General features: G+C 47.9%; 1 protein-coding gene across 2 annotated transcripts in view; it reads right to left on the bottom strand.

Moving 5' to 3' along the window:
• The window catches only part of LOC102451188 (butyrophilin subfamily 1 member A1-like), a 55,621-nt gene that overhangs the window by 13,138 nt on the left and 18,741 nt on the right, over nt 1-23,742 (bottom strand). For both annotated transcript variants that reach the window (XM_075912692.1, XM_075912694.1), the window contains exons 7-9: nt 17,567-17,641; nt 15,702-16,049; nt 7,096-7,377 (exon numbers count right to left, since the gene is read on the bottom strand). In XM_075912692.1, coding sequence (XP_075768807.1) covers nt 7,096-7,377; nt 15,702-16,049; nt 17,567-17,641 — 705 coding nt within the window. The remainder of the gene's footprint in view (nt 1-7,095; nt 7,378-15,701; nt 16,050-17,566; nt 17,642-23,742) is intronic.

Here is a 23,742-nt window from a genome sequence, read left to right as displayed (position 1 = left end):
GGAGAGGGACTAGTTTTACCTGTTTCCAGGAGGCTGGGGGACAGCACAAGACCTTTGGAATAAATAGCTGTTCGAATATATGCAAGAGTTAGGGCTTTTTTCCTGAGTGAGCATATAGACAGAACACTTGACCATGAGTTCCAGTCGTATGACCTCCATTTCCCAGGGGCACAGATGAGTATCAACATGGAGTGTGAAGGAAATCTTGGACCTCATCCATGCATTGGGAAAGCAATCCATTCTCACAGAGCTCCAATCCAGCAAAGGAAATACAACTATTATGTGAAGATGGCAAAGTCCATGGTGAAAAAAGGATATGCCAGGGACACCTAGCAGTGCCAAGTGAAAATAAAGGAGCTGAGGCAGTTCCACCAGAAGACAAGGGAGGCAAATGGATGGTCTGAAGCATAGCTGCAAATATGCCTCTTCAACAATCAGTGGCATGCGAACTTGGGGGGGGGGGGGGGGGGGCGACCTGCTTCCCTAGCCAGACCATGGAATCTGTCCAAGATACTCATCAGGGCAGCAACATAGCGGAGGAGGACAATGACAATTGTCAGCTGGTGAGTGGTGAGAGCCAATAACTTTTTATAACTTTGGAGACAATCCCTTCTTCTCAGGATCTCTCACAGGTGGGCACTGATCCCAAGGAGGGCATTTTTGGTGAATTCACTTTTTTTCTTGTTACAAATGGGTTAATGCAAGTGGATGTGATGTGCCGCATGCTCTGTGTCTACACAGCATGGGGGAGGCCCCAAAACAGCTTGTTAACATGTCTGGAGATGAATGAGAATCCTTCCTGCACATCTCCATAAAGCTCTCATAGAGGAACTCTTCCATCCTTCTCACAAGGTTTCTGGAAAGGCCTGCCTTATTCCATCCTCCATGGTAGGACACTCCACCCCTCCCCAGGCCAAGCCAGTAGTAAGTGGTCTGGTGTCATTTCAGTACAAAGCTTTGTAATACAAGGCCCGATTTCTGGCCACATTCAATCAGCATCCACTCCCTATCACTCTGTGTGATTCGGAGAAGACTGATATCTCACATGGCAACCTGGATGAAAGAGGAGGAGAAACTAGTAGCTGCTGCATCTCCTGCTAGCATGGCTTCAGTCTCTAGAACATACACCTCCTTCTTCACTTCTGGCCTTCTATGGGATGGGAAAGTAGCACTGTCCCAGGAAGAATAGTGTTCTGGACACAGAGGAAGGAAGCTGTGTGGCCCACCTCCCTGCCCTGCCAGCACAACTGGACCCCATGCCCCCTCCCACCACAGGATCATGCTCTGGCAAGCCTTCACGAGGCCTGCCTCCAAACTGTATGAGTCCAGATGTTCCTTTGTGAACTCTGTTGTGTACTTGCTGTACAGTTGCCACTTTAAAGTATAAATTTGGCCTTGCACAGAACACATCTCTATTACTTTTATGGAGACCTTTGCTGTATGTTAATGGATTAGGGTTAGCACAATGCCCCCCCCTGTTACAAGGAGAATAGCAGGCTGTTTGCTGCATACACCTCCAGCTGTCCACCTGGTGCAGATCCCCAGGTGAAAACGGACAAAGGAGGACATGTTTAAAGAGCAAGTACAATGAGGAATATGCTGCTGGAGACGATGCAAGTGAAGTGGCAGGAGAAGAAAGTGTGCAGAAAACTGCAAGGGAAGCATCAGACAATGTCTTTTCATCCTTGATGTCTGTGATGGAGCACCTGGAAGTAAGCCTGGAGAAGATCACCCTGCATCCTGTGTAGAACAACTTTCCCTCCTCACTCAGGCTACATCTATACTGCAGGCTTCTTGTGCAAGAAGAGATCTTCTGCAAAAACTTCTTGCGTGAGAGCATGTCCACACTACAAAAGCGCATCGAAAAAGCAATCTGCTTTTGCGCAAGAGTGTCTCCACACTGCATGGACACTCTCTCGAAAGGAAACTCTGATTGCCATTAACAGAATGGCCACCAGGGCACTTGTGCTTTTTTCAATTGCCTCTTTTTTCACAACATCCCCCCCACTCCTCAATCCTCATCCACACACACCTTTTTGTGCAAGAGCTCTTGTGTAAAAAGGAGTTATTTCCCATAAAAGGAGGAATGCCTACACTGCAAAAATTCCTCTGTTTACTTGTGCAAAAACACCCTTGATGTGTGGACCAACGAGTTTTTGCACAAAAATCTCTGTAGTGTAGACCTAGCCTCACCTCACTCTTCCACAGCTCCCTACCCTGCCAGATAATGTTTCCCTTTCCTCTCACAAAGATTATGGAGCACGCAACAGGCTGCTACTACAAAAAGGGAAAGTTGTGTTCACTGAGGTCCAGCCTAGTCAGTAGATTCCTAAACCTTCCATTTAAATGCCCCAAAGCACATTCCACCACCATTCTGCCTCTGCTCAGCCTTTATTGAGCTCTTCCTTGCTGGGGTATAGGCTGCCTGTGTAGGGCTTCATGAGCCAGGAGAGCAAGAGGCATGCTGAGTCACCCAGGATCACTAGTGGCATTTGCAATTCTCTGACTCTGATTTTCCAGTCTGGGGGAAAAGTCCCAGCATGCATCTTTCTGAAGAGGCAGGAGATTCAAAAGATGTGCACGTCATGCATCTTTCCCGACCATCCCACATTGATGTCAGTGAACCAGCCCATGTGATCCAGCAGCACTTGCAGCACCATCGAGAAGTGTCAAGGTGGTTGGGGGCTGTGACGGGCTGTCACTGACCCGGGGGCGGGACGGCCAGAGCCCCCACCGGCAAGGGGCTGGCAGCCAGGCTCGGATCCCCCAGTACTCCCCCAATGCGAGCCGGAGGGGGCGGTGGACTGGGGCACTACCACCGCGCCTGCGCCGGCAGCATGAGCACGGCCTGCCCCCGAGGCCCCGCCCTCGCTGGGCGGGGCGGAGGAATGCGGCTGCCCGGCAGGGCCGCACGCTGGGACATGCCTGGAAGGGGCGGGGCCCCGGACGGCGAGGCGGGCCGATTCAAAAGGGCCTGCCGCCAACGGAGCAAGGGGCAGGCTCCTCGCGGTGGCGGAGGAGCGGCCCCCGCCATAGGACGGAGCCCGAGCGCCATGCCGCACGGCTGTCGGCCCAGCGCTGGTCACGAGGCCTCCGGGACAGCCACTGCCCCTGGCGATCGGTCATCCCCTCTTCGGACGGTGGACGGACCCCACCGTGCCGGACCAGGAAGGAGCGGGACAGCCAGGGGCGAACCGGGGCCAGAGAACCCACCCCGGAGAACTCGCTCAGACACCGGATGCCGCAGACCGTCGAACCAAGGTAGGTCCAGGGGCGCTGGGTGTAATCCGCAGGAGGCACCCGGGGGAAGGAAGGAGCCCGGGGCAGGGCGCTTTTGGCAGCCATGGGTGGGCGAGCTTAGGAGGGAGTGAATCCTCCCTCCCCCCGTTCACCGCACCAGGGCACTAGCAAGCCCCAGTGCCCAGGGCCCCAGGCTGGGACCCGGAGAGAGGGTGGGACCAGGTCCTCCTTCCCCCCCTGCAGGAGCAACCCGCTCCCAATGACCCTAGCAAGGAGAACTACGAGGTGGACCCCGCAGGGAGGGGAAACCCAGGCCAGGGGCCAGTACCTCACCCCGCTTGGACAGGTAACTATCACAGGGTTCGCTGACTCCCCCTTCCGCCTGGGAGGGGGTGATCACACCCAGACCAGGGGCCCCTAACTGGGACCCGGGACCCGACAAGGAACCAAGAAGGGGTCAGAGGGTTCGCAGACCCCCCCCCCCTCGGGAAGGGGGTGATCGCACCCCGAACCCCCTACAGGGGCCAATATGAGGATGTGCATTCCATCTATCCACCATTAGGGCAACAAGATAAACACCATCATCACAATGATGCACAGGGGGAACCATGGATGGGGGTTCCATGTTCGCACTGCTCTGGTGTCTGCATGAATAACCAAGGCCAAAAAAGGTGTGAAAAGACTGGTTTCCGTTGATCTCAAGCAGGGGGGAAGAGATGAGTGCATTATGGGATGTGGATAACATGAACCCAGAACCATCAAATGAACAGTTTTCATCTCAGCCTACAATGGGAGCATAACCCAGAATGCAAAGTGGTGCAGGCACTGCAAAATAGCTACCTACAGTACATCACTCTCAGTCTGTGTCTACACTGGGCCACTTATTCCGGAAAAGCGGGATAACTTGCCAGCTGTCTACACTGGCCGCTTGCTTTTCCGGAAAAGCAATGACGATCTACCGTAAAATTGTCAGTGTTTTTCCGGAAAAACTATGCTGCTCCCGTTCGGGCAAAAGTCCTTTTCTGGAAAAACTGTTCTGGAAAAGGGCCAGTGTAGACAGCACAGTAGTGTTTTCCGCAAAAAAGCCCCGATGGCAAAAATGACGATCGGGGCTTTTTTCCGGAAAAGCTCGTCTACATTGGCCACGGATGCTTTTCCGGAAAAAGGGCTTTTCCGGAAAAGCATCCTGCCAATGTAGACGCGCTTTTTCCGGAAATACTTATAACGGAAAACTGTTCCGTTTTAAGCATTTCCGGAAAAAGGTGCCAGTGTAGACGTAGCCTCAAAGTCAATGACAGTATCCCTACTGGGGAAGTGCTACTTCAAACTATGTTGAATTTTTGCACACAGTGGGGACTTGCATCTTTGGCTTTATAAAATCATGTGGTAAGAAACAGATCTTAAAAAATTCGACCTTATCTTGTAGTGTAGACATGGCCTCAGTTTTAACTCTTTAATGAAAAGGGAGTTTTGTCATAGTTTGATCTGTAGGGGGGGGGGAGCCATAGTGCAGCTGTTACATTGTTGTGATATTTTCAGATGCAGTCCAAGCAGCAGTGTTGAGATTTTGACCAGGGCACTTTTATACTGTTCAGGAAAAATTACTTAATTGGCCAGACTTTTTTCAAAAAATGCTCAACACCCAGCAGGTCCCTGACACACCAGAGCCTGGGGAGTCCTGGGCTAGTAGATTTTGTGCCCCTCCCCAGGTTCTGGGGTGGGGACAAAAGTGAGGGATTCAATATGTGGGAAGGGGCTGCCAGGAAGCAGGGCTTGGTGTATAGAGTCTGGGTGGGAGTAGAGTGCAAGAGTGGAACGAGTGCGTGAGTACGCTGGGGGTGGAGGGTCTAGGTGGTAGGAAGGTATAGAGCAGAGTAGAGATATCGGATGTGGGTGGAGGAGGGGGCGCACAGCTCCCTGGAGACATACACAGATCCATATCCTAAAATGCATCTAAGCCCTGCCCCTGCTGCTCCTATTGGCCACAATTGTGGCCAATGGGAGCATCAGAGGGAAAGGCCTCTACACAGCACTTTGTTGCCTTTCCATTTCAACAGCTGGGGTAAGGGGGGTGAGCAGCAGCACACAAAGCCATCCCCCCCTCCCCCGCCAGGTAGAGCCTGTGGCTCAGATCCAACCCTGGCTTGCATGATTCTGGCCTGTGAGACTTGGGGCTCCCTTCCTTTCAATAGGGAACTGGCATGGGTGCTCCAGCTCTGCAGGGAAGATTACAGGGAGGACAGTACAGGGCTGCAGCACCAGAGCAGGTTCCCCAATGCCTGGGGGAGCCCTCAACCTTAGGGGGCTACATCCAAGAAAGCTGGAGGCCAAATCCAGCCCTCGGGCCATAGGTTTCCCACCCCTAACACTCTCAGCTCCTACTGCAGATAAGCCATCCTGATGTTTTTCACCTTGAGTAAACAGATTCAGTTAACCTGAGGTAGTTTGTACATGCTGTCCTGGTTAGTCCACAGACAGTATATAGAATTAATTTTTAATCACCAGATATAGCCAAAGAGAATTGAGGATGCTCAGAACTTCACTAATAGGAGACACTTCCGTAAGTATTCCCACCAATAGTTGGAGTGTGCTAATAAAGTTTGCGGAAGACACAAAGTTGGGAGGTATTGCCAATTCAGTAAAGGATCGGGATATCATACAGAAAGATCTAGATGATCTTGTAAATTGGAGTAATAGTAATAGGATGAAATTTAATAGTGAGAAGTATAGGGATAAATAACAAGAATTTTAGTTATAAGCTGGGGACACATCAGTTGGAAGTGATGGAGGAGGAGAAGGACCTCGGAGTCCTGGTTGATTATAGAATGACTATGAGCCACCAATGTGACATGGCCATGAAAAAGGCTAATACGGTCTTGGGATGTATTAGGCGAGGTATTTCCAGTAGGGATAAGGAGGTGTTAGTGCCGTTATACAGGCATTGGTGAGACCCCATTTGGAATACTGTGTGCAGTTCTGGTCTCCCATGTTTAAGAAGGATGAATTCAAACTGGAACAGGTACAAAGAAGGGCCACTAGGCTGATCTGAGGAATGGAAACCTGTTTTATGAAAGGAGACTCAAGGAGCTTGGATTGTTTACCTTAACCAAAAGAAGGCTGAGGGGGGACATGATTGCTCTCTTTAAATATATTAGAGGGATACATACCAGGGAGGGAGAGGAATTATTTAAGCTCAATATTAATGTGGACACAAGAACAAATGGATATAAACTGGCAATCAGGAAGTTTAGACTCGAAATTAGACAAAGATTTCTAACCGTTAGAGGATTGAAGTTCTGGAACGGCCTTCCAAGGGAAGTAGTGGGGGCAAAAGATCTATCTGGCTTCAAGATTAAGCTAGATGGGTTTATACAGGGAATGGTTTGATGGGATAACATGATCTTGGCAACTAACTGACCTTTCACTATCGGTGGTAAATAGGCCAATGGTGGGATGATAGGAGTTACTATAGAGAACTTTTTCTTGGGTGTCTGGTTGGTGAGTCTTGCCCACATGCTCAGGATTCAGCTGATCCTGGGGTCAAGAAGGAATTTTCCTCCAGGGTAGATTGGCAGAGGCCCTGGAGGTTTTTCGCCTTCCTCCGTTGCATGGGGCATAGATCACTTGCTGGAGGATTCTCTGCATCTTGGGGTCTTTAAACCATCATTTGAGGACTTCAGTATCTGAGATATAGGTGAGAGGATTATTCCAGGAGTGGGTGGGTGAGATTCTGTGGCCTGCATTGCGCAGGGGGTCAGACTAGATGATCATAATGGTCCCTTCTGTCCTTAAAGTCTATGAGTCTATTCCCCACAACATCTTCAACAGCTCCGTCTATCCACGCACAGCACTGACCTGCTATGGAAATTGTTGATTCTCTCTCCTGGTTGAGTAGGGGGTTCCAGACATGGCAGGACACTTTCTGATTGGATTCTTCTGTTATAACAATGGTAATCTCTGTCTGAAACAAGCCGCTGGTCTCTGGGAATATTTTTTCAGAGATCCCTGGTAAGAGCTGCCCCTGGAAATCTCTCCACTGAGCCTTGGGCTCTGGGTACCATCCAGATGATCGACACACCAACCGGACCCCTCCATCCTGATGTCCCTCCACTGAGATGTCAGGGCTGGAGCCCAGACCTAAAGAGGAATTAAATTAACTGATGTTAATTCTACCATACTGGGTTATCAGTCAAATGTTTCATAATAGTATCTTCACTAATTTCCTATTGAACTAATAGTTGAATAAATGTCATAGGCCAGTTAAGCAATGGATTCTGACTGGAACTGGGGATTGTGGAGACAGCCTGGGAGAACCCCCCTCTGGGAATTGGGGGGGGGGGGGACAGATTCCGGTGAATTAGGAATGTTTGGGACACCTGGAAGATATAACCTGATAGATGTGAGGAGGAGATGAGGTATGGTATTGTTCTATCCACTCTCTAGACCTACTCCAGAGCCTACTGAAAACAGCGTAAAGTTTCATGATGTTCTGGGCTTTGGATTAGGTTCTGAAAGAGCTCTGTAATGTCAGACTGAATTGGTTAGAGAGACCACTTTTTGCTTTAATATGACTGATGCTTTTCATTCTCAATACATCTTGAGAGTATTTGAGTTTAAGAGCTAGTCTGCTCACAAACTAGCACCACTAAACGACACCGGTTTCAACTCACATCTTTAGCTCATTCAGAACAGCGAGTAGTGCTTTGGCACCTTAGGGTACATCTATACTGCACGCTTATTTTGGAATAAGCTATTTTGGAAGAAAAACTCTGAAATAGCTTATTTCAAAATAATGATCGGATCATCCTGGAGCAGTGGGGCAACCAGAAATGGCTCCAGAAGATCTACACAACAAATGCCCATCAAACCAGCACTGAGCTATTTCAAAATAGCACATCCACATTCACTGGATGCAGAATCACATTTAAGGCCACCTGGAAGCACTTTGGACAGGGCATCAGGACTGCACTCTCTTTGTAGAGCTACTGCCTGAGGCTCTCTAAGGCTGGTACTTAAAGGGACCCCCTGTACAGTTGTGCCTCAGGCTCTTCACTTTTGCCTACCACCTTGAGGGACAGCAAAGCCTTCTCTGTGCCTACTCCGGTTGCCCTTGGGGACACCTCAGCATTCCAACCGTGGAGTCAGACCTGCCTCCAAGCAGTCGACAGCTCTTCTATCCAATGCTGCACCGCATAGCACAATTACCGTAAGCTGCCTTCGAGGCCCTGCAGGAACAGGACCCCCAGTACATTGTGGGGCACTTCCTCTCCTCTCTCCAAGCACTGCTCATACAGCTCAACCCCTCCAACCCTTCCCTATGCACTGTGCACTGCTGCTACTGACAAATGGATACCGGTTCCAACTGGTAAGATTGGATCATCCTGGAGCGGTGGGACAACCAGAAATGGCTCCAGAATTTCTGCATACAGAAGGCACCTTCCTGGAGCTGTGAGGGTGGCTCACCCCTGTCCTCCGGTGATGGGACATCCACATGAGACCTGCCATCCTCTCCAGAAGCAGGTCATCATTGCACTGTGGGAGCTCGCCATGCCAGACAGCTACCGATGCACTGGAACCCAGTTCGGTGTGGGGAGATTGATCGTCAGGGCACTCATTATGCAGGTATCACATTATCGGGCTATTAATCCAAGAGGGTGGTGAACTGCTGGAATGGGGAACCCTAGGGAAGGGAGGTGGTGGTGGAAGCCCCCTCCCCAGGAGGTTTTTCAGTCCCGCCTTCACAAATCCCTAATGGGGGATGGGGCAAATTGAGGTTGCTTCTGGTGTGTGGGGGCAGGGGGAAAAGGAAGGAGGTTATTATCAGGGTACTCCCCAGGGCCTTGGCACCCCTGTGATTCTCCTTCTGCAGGTGGTGAGGGCCATCAACACCATCCTGCTGCATGGGGTCATCCACCTCGGTGATGTGGACCTGATCACTGCCGCCTTTGTTGCCATGGGCATCCTCAACTGTGTGTGGGTGGGGTTGAAGGGGGCACCAACATCCCCATCCGGGCCGCCAGCCACCAGGCATCTGAATACATCAACCGCACAATAAACCACACTTTTTGTTTTGAAAGAATATGCTGGTTTTCTTTAATTGAGGGTAAATGTGACTGGGAAAAGAACCTGGCGGGGAGCAGGAGAGACTCAGGGATTGGACAGGGTCTGGCATCTGCCTCAGGTGGTCCTACTGCCTCTTCTGCGGGGCCCTCAGTGGCCACGGGGTGGGGCTAGGAGGAGAAGTCATAGGATGGGAGGGGGATCAGAATCAGGAGTCAATTCCAAAAATTCAAGGAATGTTCTAGGTCTCACTGGGCAGTTGATTTGAGAGAAAATTGATTAGCCCAATCACAACTTCAAACCCCTCTGCAACGGTCCAGATAATTGGTTGGTCACATCATTAGCAACCTCCAGCATAGCTAGTGTGTCACACACTTTGCATCTTGTGTAGACAGAGTGCATGGAAAACATAAGTTCCTTGCATGCCTCCCTACTGGCCACACATCACTGACCCATTCCCCTGTATTTCAGGAAAACCCTGCAACTTCTCCCTATCTCCCCCATGCCAGTGACTCTATTTACTGTCCCGTTTCCATGTCATCAACACCAAGGTCCCCATCCTTCCATGGTGTCTGGGTGTCTCTTCTGCCCCATAGACTGGAAGGTAGGGTTGATGGCTGGTGCCATCTCCCCGATCTGGAGCAGGTATTGGGGAAGCAGGAGACTAGAAAGGAGGAAGGAAGGAAGTTTCCATCTCTTTCCTCTCACTTTAGCTGCCTCTGCTGGGTAAGTATCCACCCAAGGGCTCCCAGCAGAGAGAATAATTATTTCTCTTCTGTCACTGGAGTTGTTAAAATGGTAAACTGTATTGGGAGGATGAGCAGAGCTGTTATGCTGCAAGGTGTTAATGGGTACCATGCACAGATAACAGCTCCCTATGTTTTCCATTTCTCTCCTTTTCATTTTCCAGGGCTGTGTCTACATTGGCACCTCTTTCCGGAAAAGGGCTTATTTTCCGGACAATCGCGTCTAGACTGGCGCTTTTCTCCGGCTTATCCCCAAGCCAGAAAAAAAGCGGCAGCCAAGTAAATGCAAATGCCGTGGGGGATATTTAAATCCCCCGCGGATTTGCAATTCCGACTCATCTCATTAGCATCCCTTTTCCGGAAAGGGGTGCCAATGTAGACACAGCCCAGGTGTTCAAGATCTACAGGATTCTGGCCTTTGATGCTAAGAAAATTCTTTAAAATTTTGGTATTGATTGGAGGTGGCATCCAGAAGCTATTGTGTTACAGATTGCAGGACAGAGAACTGCTATTCACTGGAGGGTGAGGCCTGCACAGAAATTAGAGGCCCAAACTGAGATCATGATGTCAGTGTGCTGAATTCTCACCGACTGCAGTTCTATCATGTGTGCAGATCAGTGTTCCCTCTGAGGTGTGTGCCTGCACAGCCATGAGCATAAAATTCTAAGCCCGCCCACCTCTTCCACAGAGCTGCACAGCTGCATTCACCTTCCTGCTGGACCTGGAAGGTGAGTGGTATAACTGCTCCCATGGCCAGGGGTGCATGGTGGGTTATATGATAGTTGCTGTGCCAGAGAGGGAAATCAGAGCTACAGGTGGGTGGGCAGGTTGCTGGATCAGGGGTTAGAGCCATGGTTGCATGGCAGGCGGGATGGTGGTTGTTGCTAGGATACTTCCGCTCCAATTCTGCCAGCATAGCTTTCTATGCTCACACAATCATAGTGATGTCCATTTGCAAGCTGGGACCTTCCTTGATCATAGGTATCATGAAAAATGTTCACCTTTTTCTTACTTATTTGAAATTAGCCACTGCCAGAGGCAAGATGCCAGACTAGATGAACCATTCATTTATTTCTGCCTCTACACAGGAAAATATCTAGTTTTTGCTGTGTTTTGTTTTAAATTAGATGAAGAGTGAAATAAAGAAAATGTAGGTTTTTTTCTGTAAATGAAAAAAAAAGCATAAAATAAGAGTGTTTAGAATTAACAATATTTTTTAAAAACTGAGGTTGTAGTGAGCCTGTATACCTAGATATGTAATTTAAATTATTACATTCTGCCATACCTACTATTTAAAAATTATGACCTGGATATTCTCTTACCAGCATCCTACTGTATAGAGAGAGATTATCCAAAGTCAGGGAAGATGGGTTAATGTTTGTAAAACAACACTGACAAATACTGTTTATTGTTTGACGGTGCTCTGTGTATCCTTAGAAGCCTCACAATACAGATAAAACAATGAATAATGGGGCTTGAGTCTCTTGTTCCCTAGAACATTTTGCACTCGAGTGGCACAAAGGTACCCTTAAGGCAGTGATCTCACTTCCCTACACGGGTCTTATTCCCAGTGTAGGTAGAGTACTCACTATCTTGCTTAGAGCCAATGAAATGGCTCAGTGGTGCCCTTTCTTAAAGCTCCTGAAATGGGGCACTGGGGAGGAAAATTAGAGCCGTGCTACACATTTAAATATATATGGTATTTGTTAGTAACTGGCGGGTGCCATGGCGGCTCACATCCCAATACGAGCACATGATCTCAGTATTGGTGCACAGGAAAAAAAAAACACTCCACTTCAAGATGGAAAATCTTAGCGGGAATACTATTGCAGATCCCTCCTTTTCTCTAAAGACCAGGAATAACCTGCTACACAGTCCTGGAGATTCTGACACACTGAGCAGGAGTAAGGGAATCCGTCTTCCTTTTAATAATTCTATGAACAGGCTTGGTGCAGCAGGTGTATATTACAGGAATCATTTAAAGTCGATGTGAGCCACCTAATTGACATGCCTGAAGGATAAAAGCTTCCTAAGAACATAAGTATGACCATACTGGGTCAGACCAAAGGTCCATCTAGCCCAGTAGCCTCTCTGCCAGTGCCAGGTGCCCCAGAGGGGGTGAACTGAAGTCAACGATCAAGCAATTTGTCTCGTGTCATCCATCTCCAGCCTCTGACAAACAGAGGCCAGGGACACCATTTCTTTCCCCTGGCTAATAGCCTTTTATGGACCTAACCTCCATGAAATTATCTAGCTTCTCTTTAAACTCTGTTATAGTCCTAGCCTTCACAGCCTCCTGTGGCAAGGAGTTCCACAGGTTGACTATGCGCTGTGTGAAGAAGAACTTTCTTTTATTAGTTTTAAACCTGCTACCCATTAATTTCAGTTGGTGTCCTCTAGTCCTTATATTATGGGAACTAATAAATAACTTTTCTTTATTCACCCTCTCCACACCACTCAATTTTATATACCTCTATCATATCCCCCCTCAGTCTCCTCTTTTCTAAGCTGAAAAGTCCCAGTTGCTTTAGCCTCTCTTCATATGGGACCCGTTCCAACTCCTAATCATTTTAGTGCCCTTTTCTGAACTCTTTCCAAAGCCAAAATATCTTTTTTGAGGTGAGGGGACCACATCTGTACACAGTATTCACGATGTGGGCATACCATAGTTTTATACAGGGGTAGTAAGATATTCTGTGTCTTATTTTCTATCCCTTTCTTAATAATTCCCAGCATCCTATTTGCCTTTTTGACCACCACTGCACACTGCGTGGAAGTTTTCAGAGAACTATCCACGATCACTCCAAGATCTCTTTCCTGATTAGTCATAGCCAAATTAGCCCCCATCATACTGTACATATAGTTGGAGTTATTTCTTCCAATGTGCATTACTTTATACTTATCCACTTTAAATTTCATTTGCCATTGTGTTGCCCAATCACTGAGTTTGGTGAGATCTTTTTGAAGTTCTTCATAGTCTGCTTCGGTCTTGACTACCTTAAACAGTTTAGTATGATCCGCAAACTTAACCACCTCACTGCTTATCCCTTTCTCCAGATCATTTATGAATAAATTGAACATGATTGGTCCCAGGACTGACCCTTGGGGTACACCACTAGTTACCCCTCTCCATTCTGAAAATTTACCACTTATTCCTACTCTTTGTTTCCTGTCTTTTAACCAGTTCTCAATCCATGAAAGGACCTTCCCTCTTATTCCATGACAATGTAATTTACTCAAGAGCCTTTGGTGAAGGACCTTGACAAAGGCTTACTGAAAATCTAAGTGTATTATATCTACTGGATCGCCCTTGTCCGCATGTTTGTTAACCCCTTCAAAGAACTCTAAGGGTATGTCTCCACTACCCTCCTAGTTCGAACTAGGAGGGTAATGTAGGCATACCGCACTTGCAAATGAAGCTCGGGATTTGAATTTCCCGGGCTTCATTTGCATAAGCGGGGAGCCGCCATTTTTAAAACCCCGCTGGTTCGAACCCCGTGCAGCGCGGCTACATGGGGCTCGAACTAGGTAGTTTGAACTAGGCTTCCTATTCCGAACTACTGGTACACCTCGAACCAGCGGGGTTTTAAAAATGGCGGCTCCCCGCTTATGCAAATGAAGCCCGGGAAATTCAAATCCCAGGCTTCATTTGCAAGTGCGGTATGCCTACATTAGTTCGAACTAGCGGGGTAGTGTAGACATACCCTAATAGATTAGTAAGACATGATTTCCCTTTACAGAAGCCATGTTGACTTTTGTCCAACAAACTATGTTCTTCTATGTGCGTGACAATTTTATTCTTTACTATTGTTTTGACTAATTTGCCCGGTACTGAAGTTAGACTTACCAGTCTGTAATTGCCAGGATCGCCTCTAGAGCCCTTTTCAAATATTGGTGTCACTTTACCTACCTTCCAGTCATTAGGTACGGAAGCCAATTTAAAGGATAGGTTACAAACCACAGATAATAGTTCTGCAATTTCTCTTCCTGCGGTGACATGTACCCAATCAATATGGGGATAATTAAAATCCCCCATTATTATAGAGTTCTTTATTTTGGTACCCTCTCTAATCTCCCTTAGCATTTCAATGTCAGTATCACTGCCCTGGTCAGGTGGTCGATAATATATCCCTACTGCTAAATTTTTATTATTGGAGCATGGAATTACTATCCATAGTGATTCTATTGAACATGTTGATTCATTTAAGATTTTTATTTTCTTTGATTCTACATTATCTTTCACATACACTGCCACTCCGCCACCCACACGACCTGCTCTATCCTTCCAGTATACTGTATTTTATATCCCGGTAATGATTGTGCCCCACAGATTTTCCTCATTCCACCAGGTTTCAGTGATTCCTATTATGTCAATCTCCTCCTTTAATATGAGGTACTCTAGTTCATCCATCTTATTAGTACGACTCCTAGCATTTGTGTAGAAGCTCTTTAAAAAAATTGCCACTGCTTATTTGTCTGCCCTTCCCTGATGCATTGGATTCTTTTATATGCGGTTGTTTGTCTGCTCTGGCCCATGGTTTGTCCTCTCCCCTCCTCTCTTTCTGACTACAGCCTAGAGAATCTCTATCAATGGATTCTCCTCTAACAGAAGTCTCCATCCGATTTACGTGCTCCTCCGCACCAATCGGCTTTCCTCCCTCTCTCAGTTTAAAAATTGCTCTACGGCCTTTTTAATGTTCAGTGCCAGCAGTCTGGTTCCACCATGGTTTAGGTGGAGCCCATCCTTCCTGTATAGGCTCCCCCTCTCCCAAAAGTGGCCCCAGTTCCTAATAAATCCAAACCCCTCTTCCCTACACCATCGTCTCATCCACGCATTGAGACTCTGAAGCTCTGCCTGCCTACCTGGCCCTGCGCGTGGAACTGGAAGCATTTCCAAGAATGCCACCATAGAGGTCCTGGATTTCAGTCTCTTTCCTGGCAACCTAAATTTGGCCTCCAGGACATCTCTCCTACCCTTCCTTACATCATTGGTACCTACATGTCCCACGACCACCGGCTCCTCCCCAGCACTACACGTAAGTCTATCTAAATGCCTCGAGAGATCTGCAACCTTCGCAGCAGGTAGGCAAGTGACCGTACGGTTCTCCAAGTCATCACAAACCCAACTATTTATGTTTCTAACGATCAAATCACCCACTACTAACACCTGCCTCTTCTTAACAACTGGCGTTCCCTCCCCCTCAGAGGTATCCTCAGTGCAAGAGGATACTGCAACATCCTTTGGAAGGAGTGTCCCAACAATATGATGGTTTCCCTCTGCTCCCATTGAATGCCCTGTTCCCCTGAGACTTTCATCCTCCTTAAGCGCACCGGGGCGCTCAGACTGGAAGTGGGACAGTACTACAGTGTTCTGGAAAGTCTCGTCAACATAGCTCTGTTTGGAATTGAATTCAAAACATTTAATTCCAAAGCAACATTTAGAAGCACTCTCAGGGTACAGAGCAAGTCTGATCTGGTAAGTCCTCTGACCTGTCCTCAGCGAGCAGGTACTAACACTCCTGGGAAACTACTGGAAACCAAAAGAGAATGCAGAGCACTGGCAGGCAGAGAAACCACAAGCACCCTTTCACCAGAGGCCTCAATCCACTGATCACCCTTTCTGAAGCAAAACAAGCAGACACGCAAATTACTTACCTGTCACCTGCAGGATCATTGAGGCTTCTTGATAAAAGTTAAGGGACTGGAAAAAGCAGTTGTAATGGCCCTCATCCGAGAGCTGGATATCACGTATTCGCAGGGAAACACTTCCATTGGCGATGTTATCTCTCAGTAGCTCTGTCCTGCCTTGATATTCCTGCATCTGCTTCTCATATTGATCCTGGCCATCATGGTACAGGTGCACAACTGGAGAGAACTGGGATCGGTACCATCTCACCTCCATGGCCTGAGCACTCGTCCTGGGGGAGAGGTGGCAGGGCAGGATGGCCTCCCCCCCTACAGATGCTCTGATTGGATGGTCAGGTCCAGTCACTGTGAACTGTGCTGTGATGTTTTATGAGAAAAAAGGAAATTAAATCCAAGAAGGGATGAAGGGAGTATTCATGCAGCACTAAGACACACAGTAATAGAGTGTCATGCTTTAGAGTGTATGACACATGCCAATGTACTGTCCTACACATATGAATGAGGGCAGAGTTAATCTGTGAATTTTAGGTATTACTTATATTATCTCTGAATATGGCTCAACACTTTTCATGGGCCTGCTGGGGATAAGGGGATGGGGAGGGGTGTGGATTCTCTGAGATGCTTTTTCATGCTGCTGCACTGCAGGGATTACCCCAGCTGCTGTCACGGATGGTGTAAGGCAGGGCTACTAAACTTTGGAAGCACTGGGGGGCCATAATGATACTCACAACACATGGCAAGGGCCGCAACTTAAGTGTGGTTGCATACACATGCAAATATATATGTAAATAGCTTCTTTCACACTGACGGGCATAAATACAAAGATTAAGGCAAGACTACACAACACACAGGCCCCATTTAAGTCAGTTCTGCTGATTTTAATGAGGGCTTTCAATTAATGCAGAGCACAATTAACGTGTTAATTTTTTAACAGGTTAATCAGACTTTTTACAGCAATGCCCCTTTGAAATGCCACCGCTCCATTTTAAAGGGGCAGCATGAGCCAAGGCTCCCGAGGCATTGCCCCTTTGAAATGCTGTGGCGACAACATGGAGCCTGGGGTCAGCTGAAGTCTTTTTATTGTTTAATTGCACGATTAATTGTGATTAATTTTGTTAATTGCTTGACAGTCCTAATATACAATATTTACCTGATTTCCACCCATATGTCAGCACTTTTAATGAGTAATGACAATCCAGGAATTTAACTACTAAAACCCATCTCAACAGAAGATCATTATATTGATTACTGTTTTGTTTTGACTCCCACCCACAGGCCGTGTGTTGAGCCCCCTGTACTCAAACTGCGCCATGGGCCTGTAAACATCGTTGCACAACGCATAAGGGATCAGTCAGCAAAGGCTTTCCTTGCTGACCAATCCCCGTCTTGACTGCCGCTTTGTGCCAACAAACAGCTGAGCCAGCACAATGCAGCGGCCATTTTTATTCCAATGAAGCGAGGGATATTTAAATCCCCACTTCATTGACGATGTTGGTATATCTAATTTACATGCCTCTGTCGGCAGAGGGATGTAGCCTAGACATACCCTCAGAACAGCGACTCAACACTGACCTGTAGGGTTCTGTGTATTATAGTCCCATTGAAACTCTGCAATTTTACTGTTGCCCCAAGTGTAACAGTTGCACAGTTCCAAAAAGGAGTAGTATTAGAATCAAGTTGCTAGGCCTGAAAAGACTGAGGAGAGGTAGTAACCATGGTTTTTAAGGACTCAGCTGTACCTTATGCTTTCACCATTCCTATAAAGAGCAAACTGAGCAAAGAAGGTTTATACGGCAAAGCAGTGATGCCAGATGGATGGCAATGACCAACCATAGCAATAGCAGCAAACCCAGCAAGGAGGCCGGAGCTCCTACCTGAGGCCAGCCTGGGAGCCAGCAGAGCCAGGCAGAGTACGAGGTAGCCAGAGGAGAACATCATTATCACTGGATCTGGGGAAGCAGAGAAATAACAAAGCAGATGGTGAGTGAGTGGGAGTGTCAGCACCACAGGGCGGCGGGGAGGAGGTAACAAGCCTCACTGCTGCCTGGCATCCACCAGAAAGGAAGGGATTTCCCCACAGGCCTGGTCTGCCCTGGCTCTGAGCAGGGTTGGCAGTCGCTATGGTAACACCCAGAGCTGGTGGCAATCGGGGCTCACTCCATGGCTGCCCCACTGGAGCTGTTTGGTCGGTTTAGATTAAATCTTGTTGATTTCATATCAACTCTCCAATCTGGCAAAGTCATTTTAAATGTTTGAATGCAAAGCCTATTGTGTCAAGTTCTTGCAACCCCTCCCAACCCGGTGCCATCCACAATTTGTATAGGCATACTCTCCACTCCATTATCCAACTCAATAATGAAAGTATTGAATAGAACCAGACTCAGAACTGGCCTCCTGTGAGATCTCATCACATACAGCCTCCCAGTTTGACAGCAAACCATTTCTAGTCACTCTCTGAGGATGATCTTCCGATCACATTATTTGGATGCCATTTCCAGGGCCCTCCCAAACAGTTTTGGTGCCCTACACAACCTATGTGCCTGCACCACCCAGCATAGGAGAAAGGGGGGCATCTGCTCTGCAGGGGGGCTGGCCCCTCCATGGGTAGGAATTACACTCAGGGCTGTGAAGGCAGGAACTGCAGGGAGGAGGAGCTAGGCAAGGAGGCAGCAGGGGCAGGGTCCACTCCCCGCACTCACCAGCAGCAGGAAACAGAGTGACACAGCTGGGATCCAGAAGAACAGAGCAGGCTGGGGCCGAGTCACTCCATTCCCCACCACCACTAGTGAGTTACGGTGTTAGCCTGACCCCTGTTTCAGCACCAGAACCCCACTAGTCCGCCAGGTACACACTTAGGAGAGGGGCCTTGAGGGAAGGGGCCATGCAGGGGCAAGGTGGGGGCAGAGCAGGGTTTGGAAAAATGCCGAATTCCCTCATTGTAGCCAGACAGGAACCCCCCTGTAACATCCATTTTTGCTTGCCTGGAAGCATACAGGGCGCACAGAGCAGTAAGATGCCTTGACAGAAGGCCCAGATATGCTGGCTGCAGTGACCCTGGACAACTGTAAGTGGGGAGGGCATCTCAACTAACTTCTGTTACGTCTCTCAAAATAAAGACAGCTATTGCCATGTGTGAAAGGCCAAAGGGAGAAGAGATTTTGTTAAAAGGAGACACTGACTCAAAAAAGACAGTTACCGGTTCCGTAACACATGTTCTTTGAGATGTGTTGCTCATGTCCAGTCAACATAGGTGCATGTGTCCAGCCCACACATTAGTGCTGGAAGTCTTCCCTAAGCAGTACCCATAGGGGTGGGAGTTCCTAGTGCCCCCGTTGCTGAAGTCGTGAGTAGGGAGAATCATTGTTCCATCAGTGCTGGGTGCTTCCAGAGGTCTGTGCACCGACTCTGGCAATGTGAGAGACCATGTATCATGCCCTGGTCTCTCATGGACAGACCCGTGGGGACACTGAAGCGCTCTCCTCTCGGATGTTGGAGGAGAGCGTGATCAGATCATGCCAGGTCATCAGGGGCCAAGTGTCAGCTTTCCAAGTGCTGGCATGGCACTTATGTCCTGCACAGCATGGAAGGCCTCAGGTGTGGAGGGGAGACAGACCTCCAACACCAAGGTGACTGGACGTGGGGCTCAGAGACTTCTCTGGCCTATCCACAGGCTGGTCACTCTTCTCCCCCTTATCCTTACGAGGTGACTTGTCTCTTCCTGGCTTCCTAGTAGGCTTCGCCAGGGCCACGGGTGACAAACGGCACCAAGCCATTTGTGCTGATGGTGTACCGGGCACCGATACCCAGTGCCTCATCTGACTGCTGGTCTTGCAAAACAAGCATGGACTCCATTAAGAGCACTCTAAGATGAATGCTCTGCTCTTTAATGGTTTTGAGATGGAGGAACTTACAAATTTGACACTTGTCCAAGATGTGTCCTCCTGCCAGGCAACAAAGGCAGTCAGCAGGCAGACTGCTGCCTAGCATGGCCCTGTGGCACAGGCTTTGAAGTTGGGGGAGGGGCGGAGGGAAGGGGCAGGGCATTCCAGTTCCCCAGGAAATGTCTCTTTTGCAGAACAAAATCCAATAGCTCACAGGTACTTAGCGAGTTTGATTAGAACTGCCAACAATACACAGGGAATGCTTGCTGTAGCATTGTTCCAAGCATCCTCACAGCATTGTTCCAAGCACCCTCAATGCTGCAGCATTGTTCCAAGGAGGGAGGGGCTGGGGAGCGTCCTTTAGAGTGCAGCATGTGCGCACCACTCCCGGGGTGCTAGGGACCCCAACCCCTTCAGATACTGCTTAAGGAAAAACTTCAGTCACCAGTGCACGTGGTAGGCACACACACCTAACCTGAATGGACATGAGCAAGCACTCAAAGAAGAGCTTTATATTTCAAATGTTTCAACTCCTTGTCCTCCTTTTCTGTATCTTTGATAAAAGGTTAAAGGGCTGTTTAATGGTGTTTGCGCCATGGGACAAAGCTGGCTGAAATCCCTGTAGACCAAGTCCCAAACATCATTTAAAGCTATTGAATGTTAAACACCTTGATTCTTTGGGTCTGTTTATTCCATCAACATCTGTATAACAGAATATATCATGCAGTCCTAGATTCCATGAAATAGTGACTAGGGTACTTGGGTGATTTTACTTTTTAGAGCTACTGTTCCAGGCTGTCCAAAGGCTCAGAAAGCCATCAACTGTTTTTATTTGCAATATTAGCTCTGTAACCATAAGGCTAGCAACATAGGCTGGAGATTTCAAAACCATCTAGAGCATAGGTTCCCAAACTGAAGAGAATCCTGGGGGGGGGGGGGGTAACCAGGTGTCCCAACCCCCCCCCCCCCCCCCCCCAAGAAAGAGCCTGGTCCACCCAGTAAAAAAAATTCAGAAAATACCATGTGAAATGTCCCATATTTTCTGTTTTTCCTGGCTTGGGTGGTTTTTTGTTTTTTAAACACAGGTCCTGGGAATTACAGGGGCTGTGACTGTTTTTCAGCACCAGTCAGTTTCTTTTTTGGGGGGGTGGAGGAGGGGTCTCAAAAATCAAAAGGGAGGTGGGATACCAAAAAGTTTGGGAACCACTGATATAGGAAATAGTATAATGAATTTGCCTACAGTGGCATGTGGCCCATCTGTGACAGTTAGTCTTACTATTGTAACAGGATCAGGCCACAGGGCTGCTACACAGTGGGGAAAAGGCAGCCTAAAACGAGAGGTACCATCAACCCCTGACCTTGCTTTAAGTTATAAGAAGAGGAAGATGCCTACTGAATTTGGTGGTGCTAGTTCTTACTGTTTAGGAGGAGTTCCTGGACGGACACACACAACTCTGGCACATACCTAGTAGATATTGCCAAAGAACTGCAGCACTTTCAACAATTCAATTTGTAGAAGATGATATGCTGGTGTATGCAGCGCAGCATGGAGTCCGGGGCCAGCAGGGGACTCAGAATCCCCCGCCAACCCCAGGCTCCATGCTGCACTGCCAATTTTAAATGCCACGCAGAGCCAGGGGCAGCTGGGGACTCCCCAGCTGATCTCGGGCTCCCTATGGCTCCCTATGGCATTTCAACCGAACTCGAGATCAGCTGCCTCTGTGTTTCAAAGAGGCAGCCCTGCACAGCTGAACCCGGGCTCAGCTGTGCAGGGCTGCCCCTTTGAAGTACCCTCTCCCCCACCCTTGCTGCCTCTGATAAAGGCAGCAAGGTGGGGGGGGATCAACTAGTCAATTCGACTATCTGATAAGCTTTTTCTTGTTGACTAGTCCTTGACATCCTTAACACAGACAGGGATAAGAAGGCTGAGGCCACAGCTGGTGGTAGACATGGGGCAAGAGCAGATCCCCACATGTGAGGCCAGGAGTGAAATCCAGGTCATGGGACTGGGAATGGAGCCCCGCAAAAAACCTGGGGACTCTACAGCACCACTTTCACCCCTACTTCCTATGCCTATGACTGTCTGGCCTCATAGCTTTCATTAGCTGTAAAGCTGCACAACTGCTTAATTTTGTTAGCGCACAAAGAGAGTGAGATATTTGGATACATAGGCCAATTATAAATTGTGGTGGTTTTTGTGCTTCACCATGTTTGCTTCCAAAGGAAAAACACTAAAAATCCCTGTTAAATCCATGTAATTAAAAAGAGTCTCAATTGAGTCCAAATTTTTTGATTTTTAAGCCAATCACTTTTTTTAAAAATACATTTTGAGTTTCTATTGTTTGCCATTTGACTTCTGAGTCCTGAGGGTACATTCAAGTCACAATCTTAAACTTTCACCTGCAACTATAAAGACTAGACTTTTTTTTTTTTTTTTTTTTTTACTTTAGCTTAAGTCACAGATTCTCACAGACTCAAAACTAGAGCATCAGGGCTTTCAGGAAACAAATGAAAACTGTGAAACTTAAAAGTCACACACAAACACACAAAAAATCACAAGTAATCAAGAGAGTAGACAACACTGTACCTGGCCAGAAATGCTTAAAATAAAAGTGATTTTACAATAGAAAATGGCTTTTCAAATTTTTTATAACTTATTTTTCAACAAAATGGTGCTGAGTGAAAATACTCTTCAAATGGAGAAAGCTAATCAAGTGGATAAAAACATTTTATTTACTCACGTCTTATTTCTTAAAGGAGAAAAGGAAGAAAAATTAAAACGGAAAAAACCTAAAACCTATTTTTGTTCACTAATACATAATTCAAAACTGAAAAATAAGCAAAATATTTGAAATAAAACAAAAAACTTAAAATAACTTCACAACACTACTGTTTTTGAATAGCTGCGCTCCTATAAATTTCCTCTTATTTCCCCTTAAATGGCTTTTTAACCAGCTGCAAATGATGTTACACTCATCTAGTGAAAAGTAATAGAGCGGTAGCTGTGTTAGTCTGATCATGGTAAAAGCGGGTTTTACCCCAAAGCCAGGGCCAGATTAAGGGGGTGGGCAGCTGCTCAGGGTGCCAACCTATGCGGGGTGCCTGATGGTATCTGTAAGGGGTGCTGCATATCCAATTGCAGCTGTAAGGTGCACAGCGCGCCAGGGGGCGGGGCCGTGAATGCGCTGTGCACCCGGGGGTGCATGCATCACATGCCCGCTGTCCAGGGCACAGGAATGGCTCAAGCTAGCCCTGCCCAAAGCTCATGATTCCAGAACTTTGTTAGTCTCTAATGTGTCACTGGGCTATTCATTTTTAATGTTGTTTTAGTGTGGAGCCATCCAGTCCAGTCCTCTGCCCAAAGCAGGACCAACCCCAACTCAATTATCTCAGCCAAAGCTTTGTCAAGCTGAGATTTACACACCTCTGGGGATGAAGAGTCCATCTACTCAGTGACACTCTTGAACACACGATCAGCTTTAGATATATGCTTAATTCTCACTGAGATGAGAAAGAAAACAAGCTGCAGTTTTTCCTCTTCTGATTGATTCCGAGCAGGATTTTATTTTTTTGTACAAAAGCAAAAGGATTCATCCGCCCAGTCAGGAGACGGAAAACTGCAGACACAGAGGGCAGAAAGCAGCTGAGTTTGTGCAGTAAATTACCTATATTCAACACACGGGACGTTACGTGTTACAGATCTCTCCATAAAACAGTATCGGGCGCACTTGAATAAAACTCAAAACAAAACAAAAACCCAACTCCAAGCTGGAAGAGTCTCAAGTAACATTGTGCCGAGTAACTAGCCTACAGCGTATGTGTCCAGAAACCCCCGTGAATGCAGCAGGCGCTCGGCCAGCTCCGTGCAGAGTGCTGCAAATTAGCAGGGGATTATTCACGTCTCGCGTTTTAATCATCTGGCCAAGTACCGCGCGTTAAAGGCTGGAGACAGCCCCTCCCTGAAGCAACTTTTACCTGCCCGGTGGGATCGCCCGAGGAGTTTAACGCCGCGCGGGTGCGGCCAGACCCCAAGCCCGTGGCTGGGGCAGCGTCATGCTCGCTGGCCGCTCCCCGGGCCAAGCTGCCCCGCTACGCCCGGCTCCCGAACGGCCGCGGGGGGTTCCCGGGGCCCTTGTTTAGCTCCGGGCGCGCCCCGGCGGAAAGTGAAA

This window comes from Pelodiscus sinensis, chromosome 31 (assembly GCF_049634645.1).
Source record: "Pelodiscus sinensis isolate JC-2024 chromosome 31, ASM4963464v1, whole genome shotgun sequence".
In the NCBI taxonomy this organism is placed as follows: domain Eukaryota; kingdom Metazoa; phylum Chordata; order Testudines; family Trionychidae; genus Pelodiscus; species Pelodiscus sinensis.
Note: the sequence above shows the minus strand (reverse complement) of the source record. Positions and strands in the feature narration are given on the sequence as shown.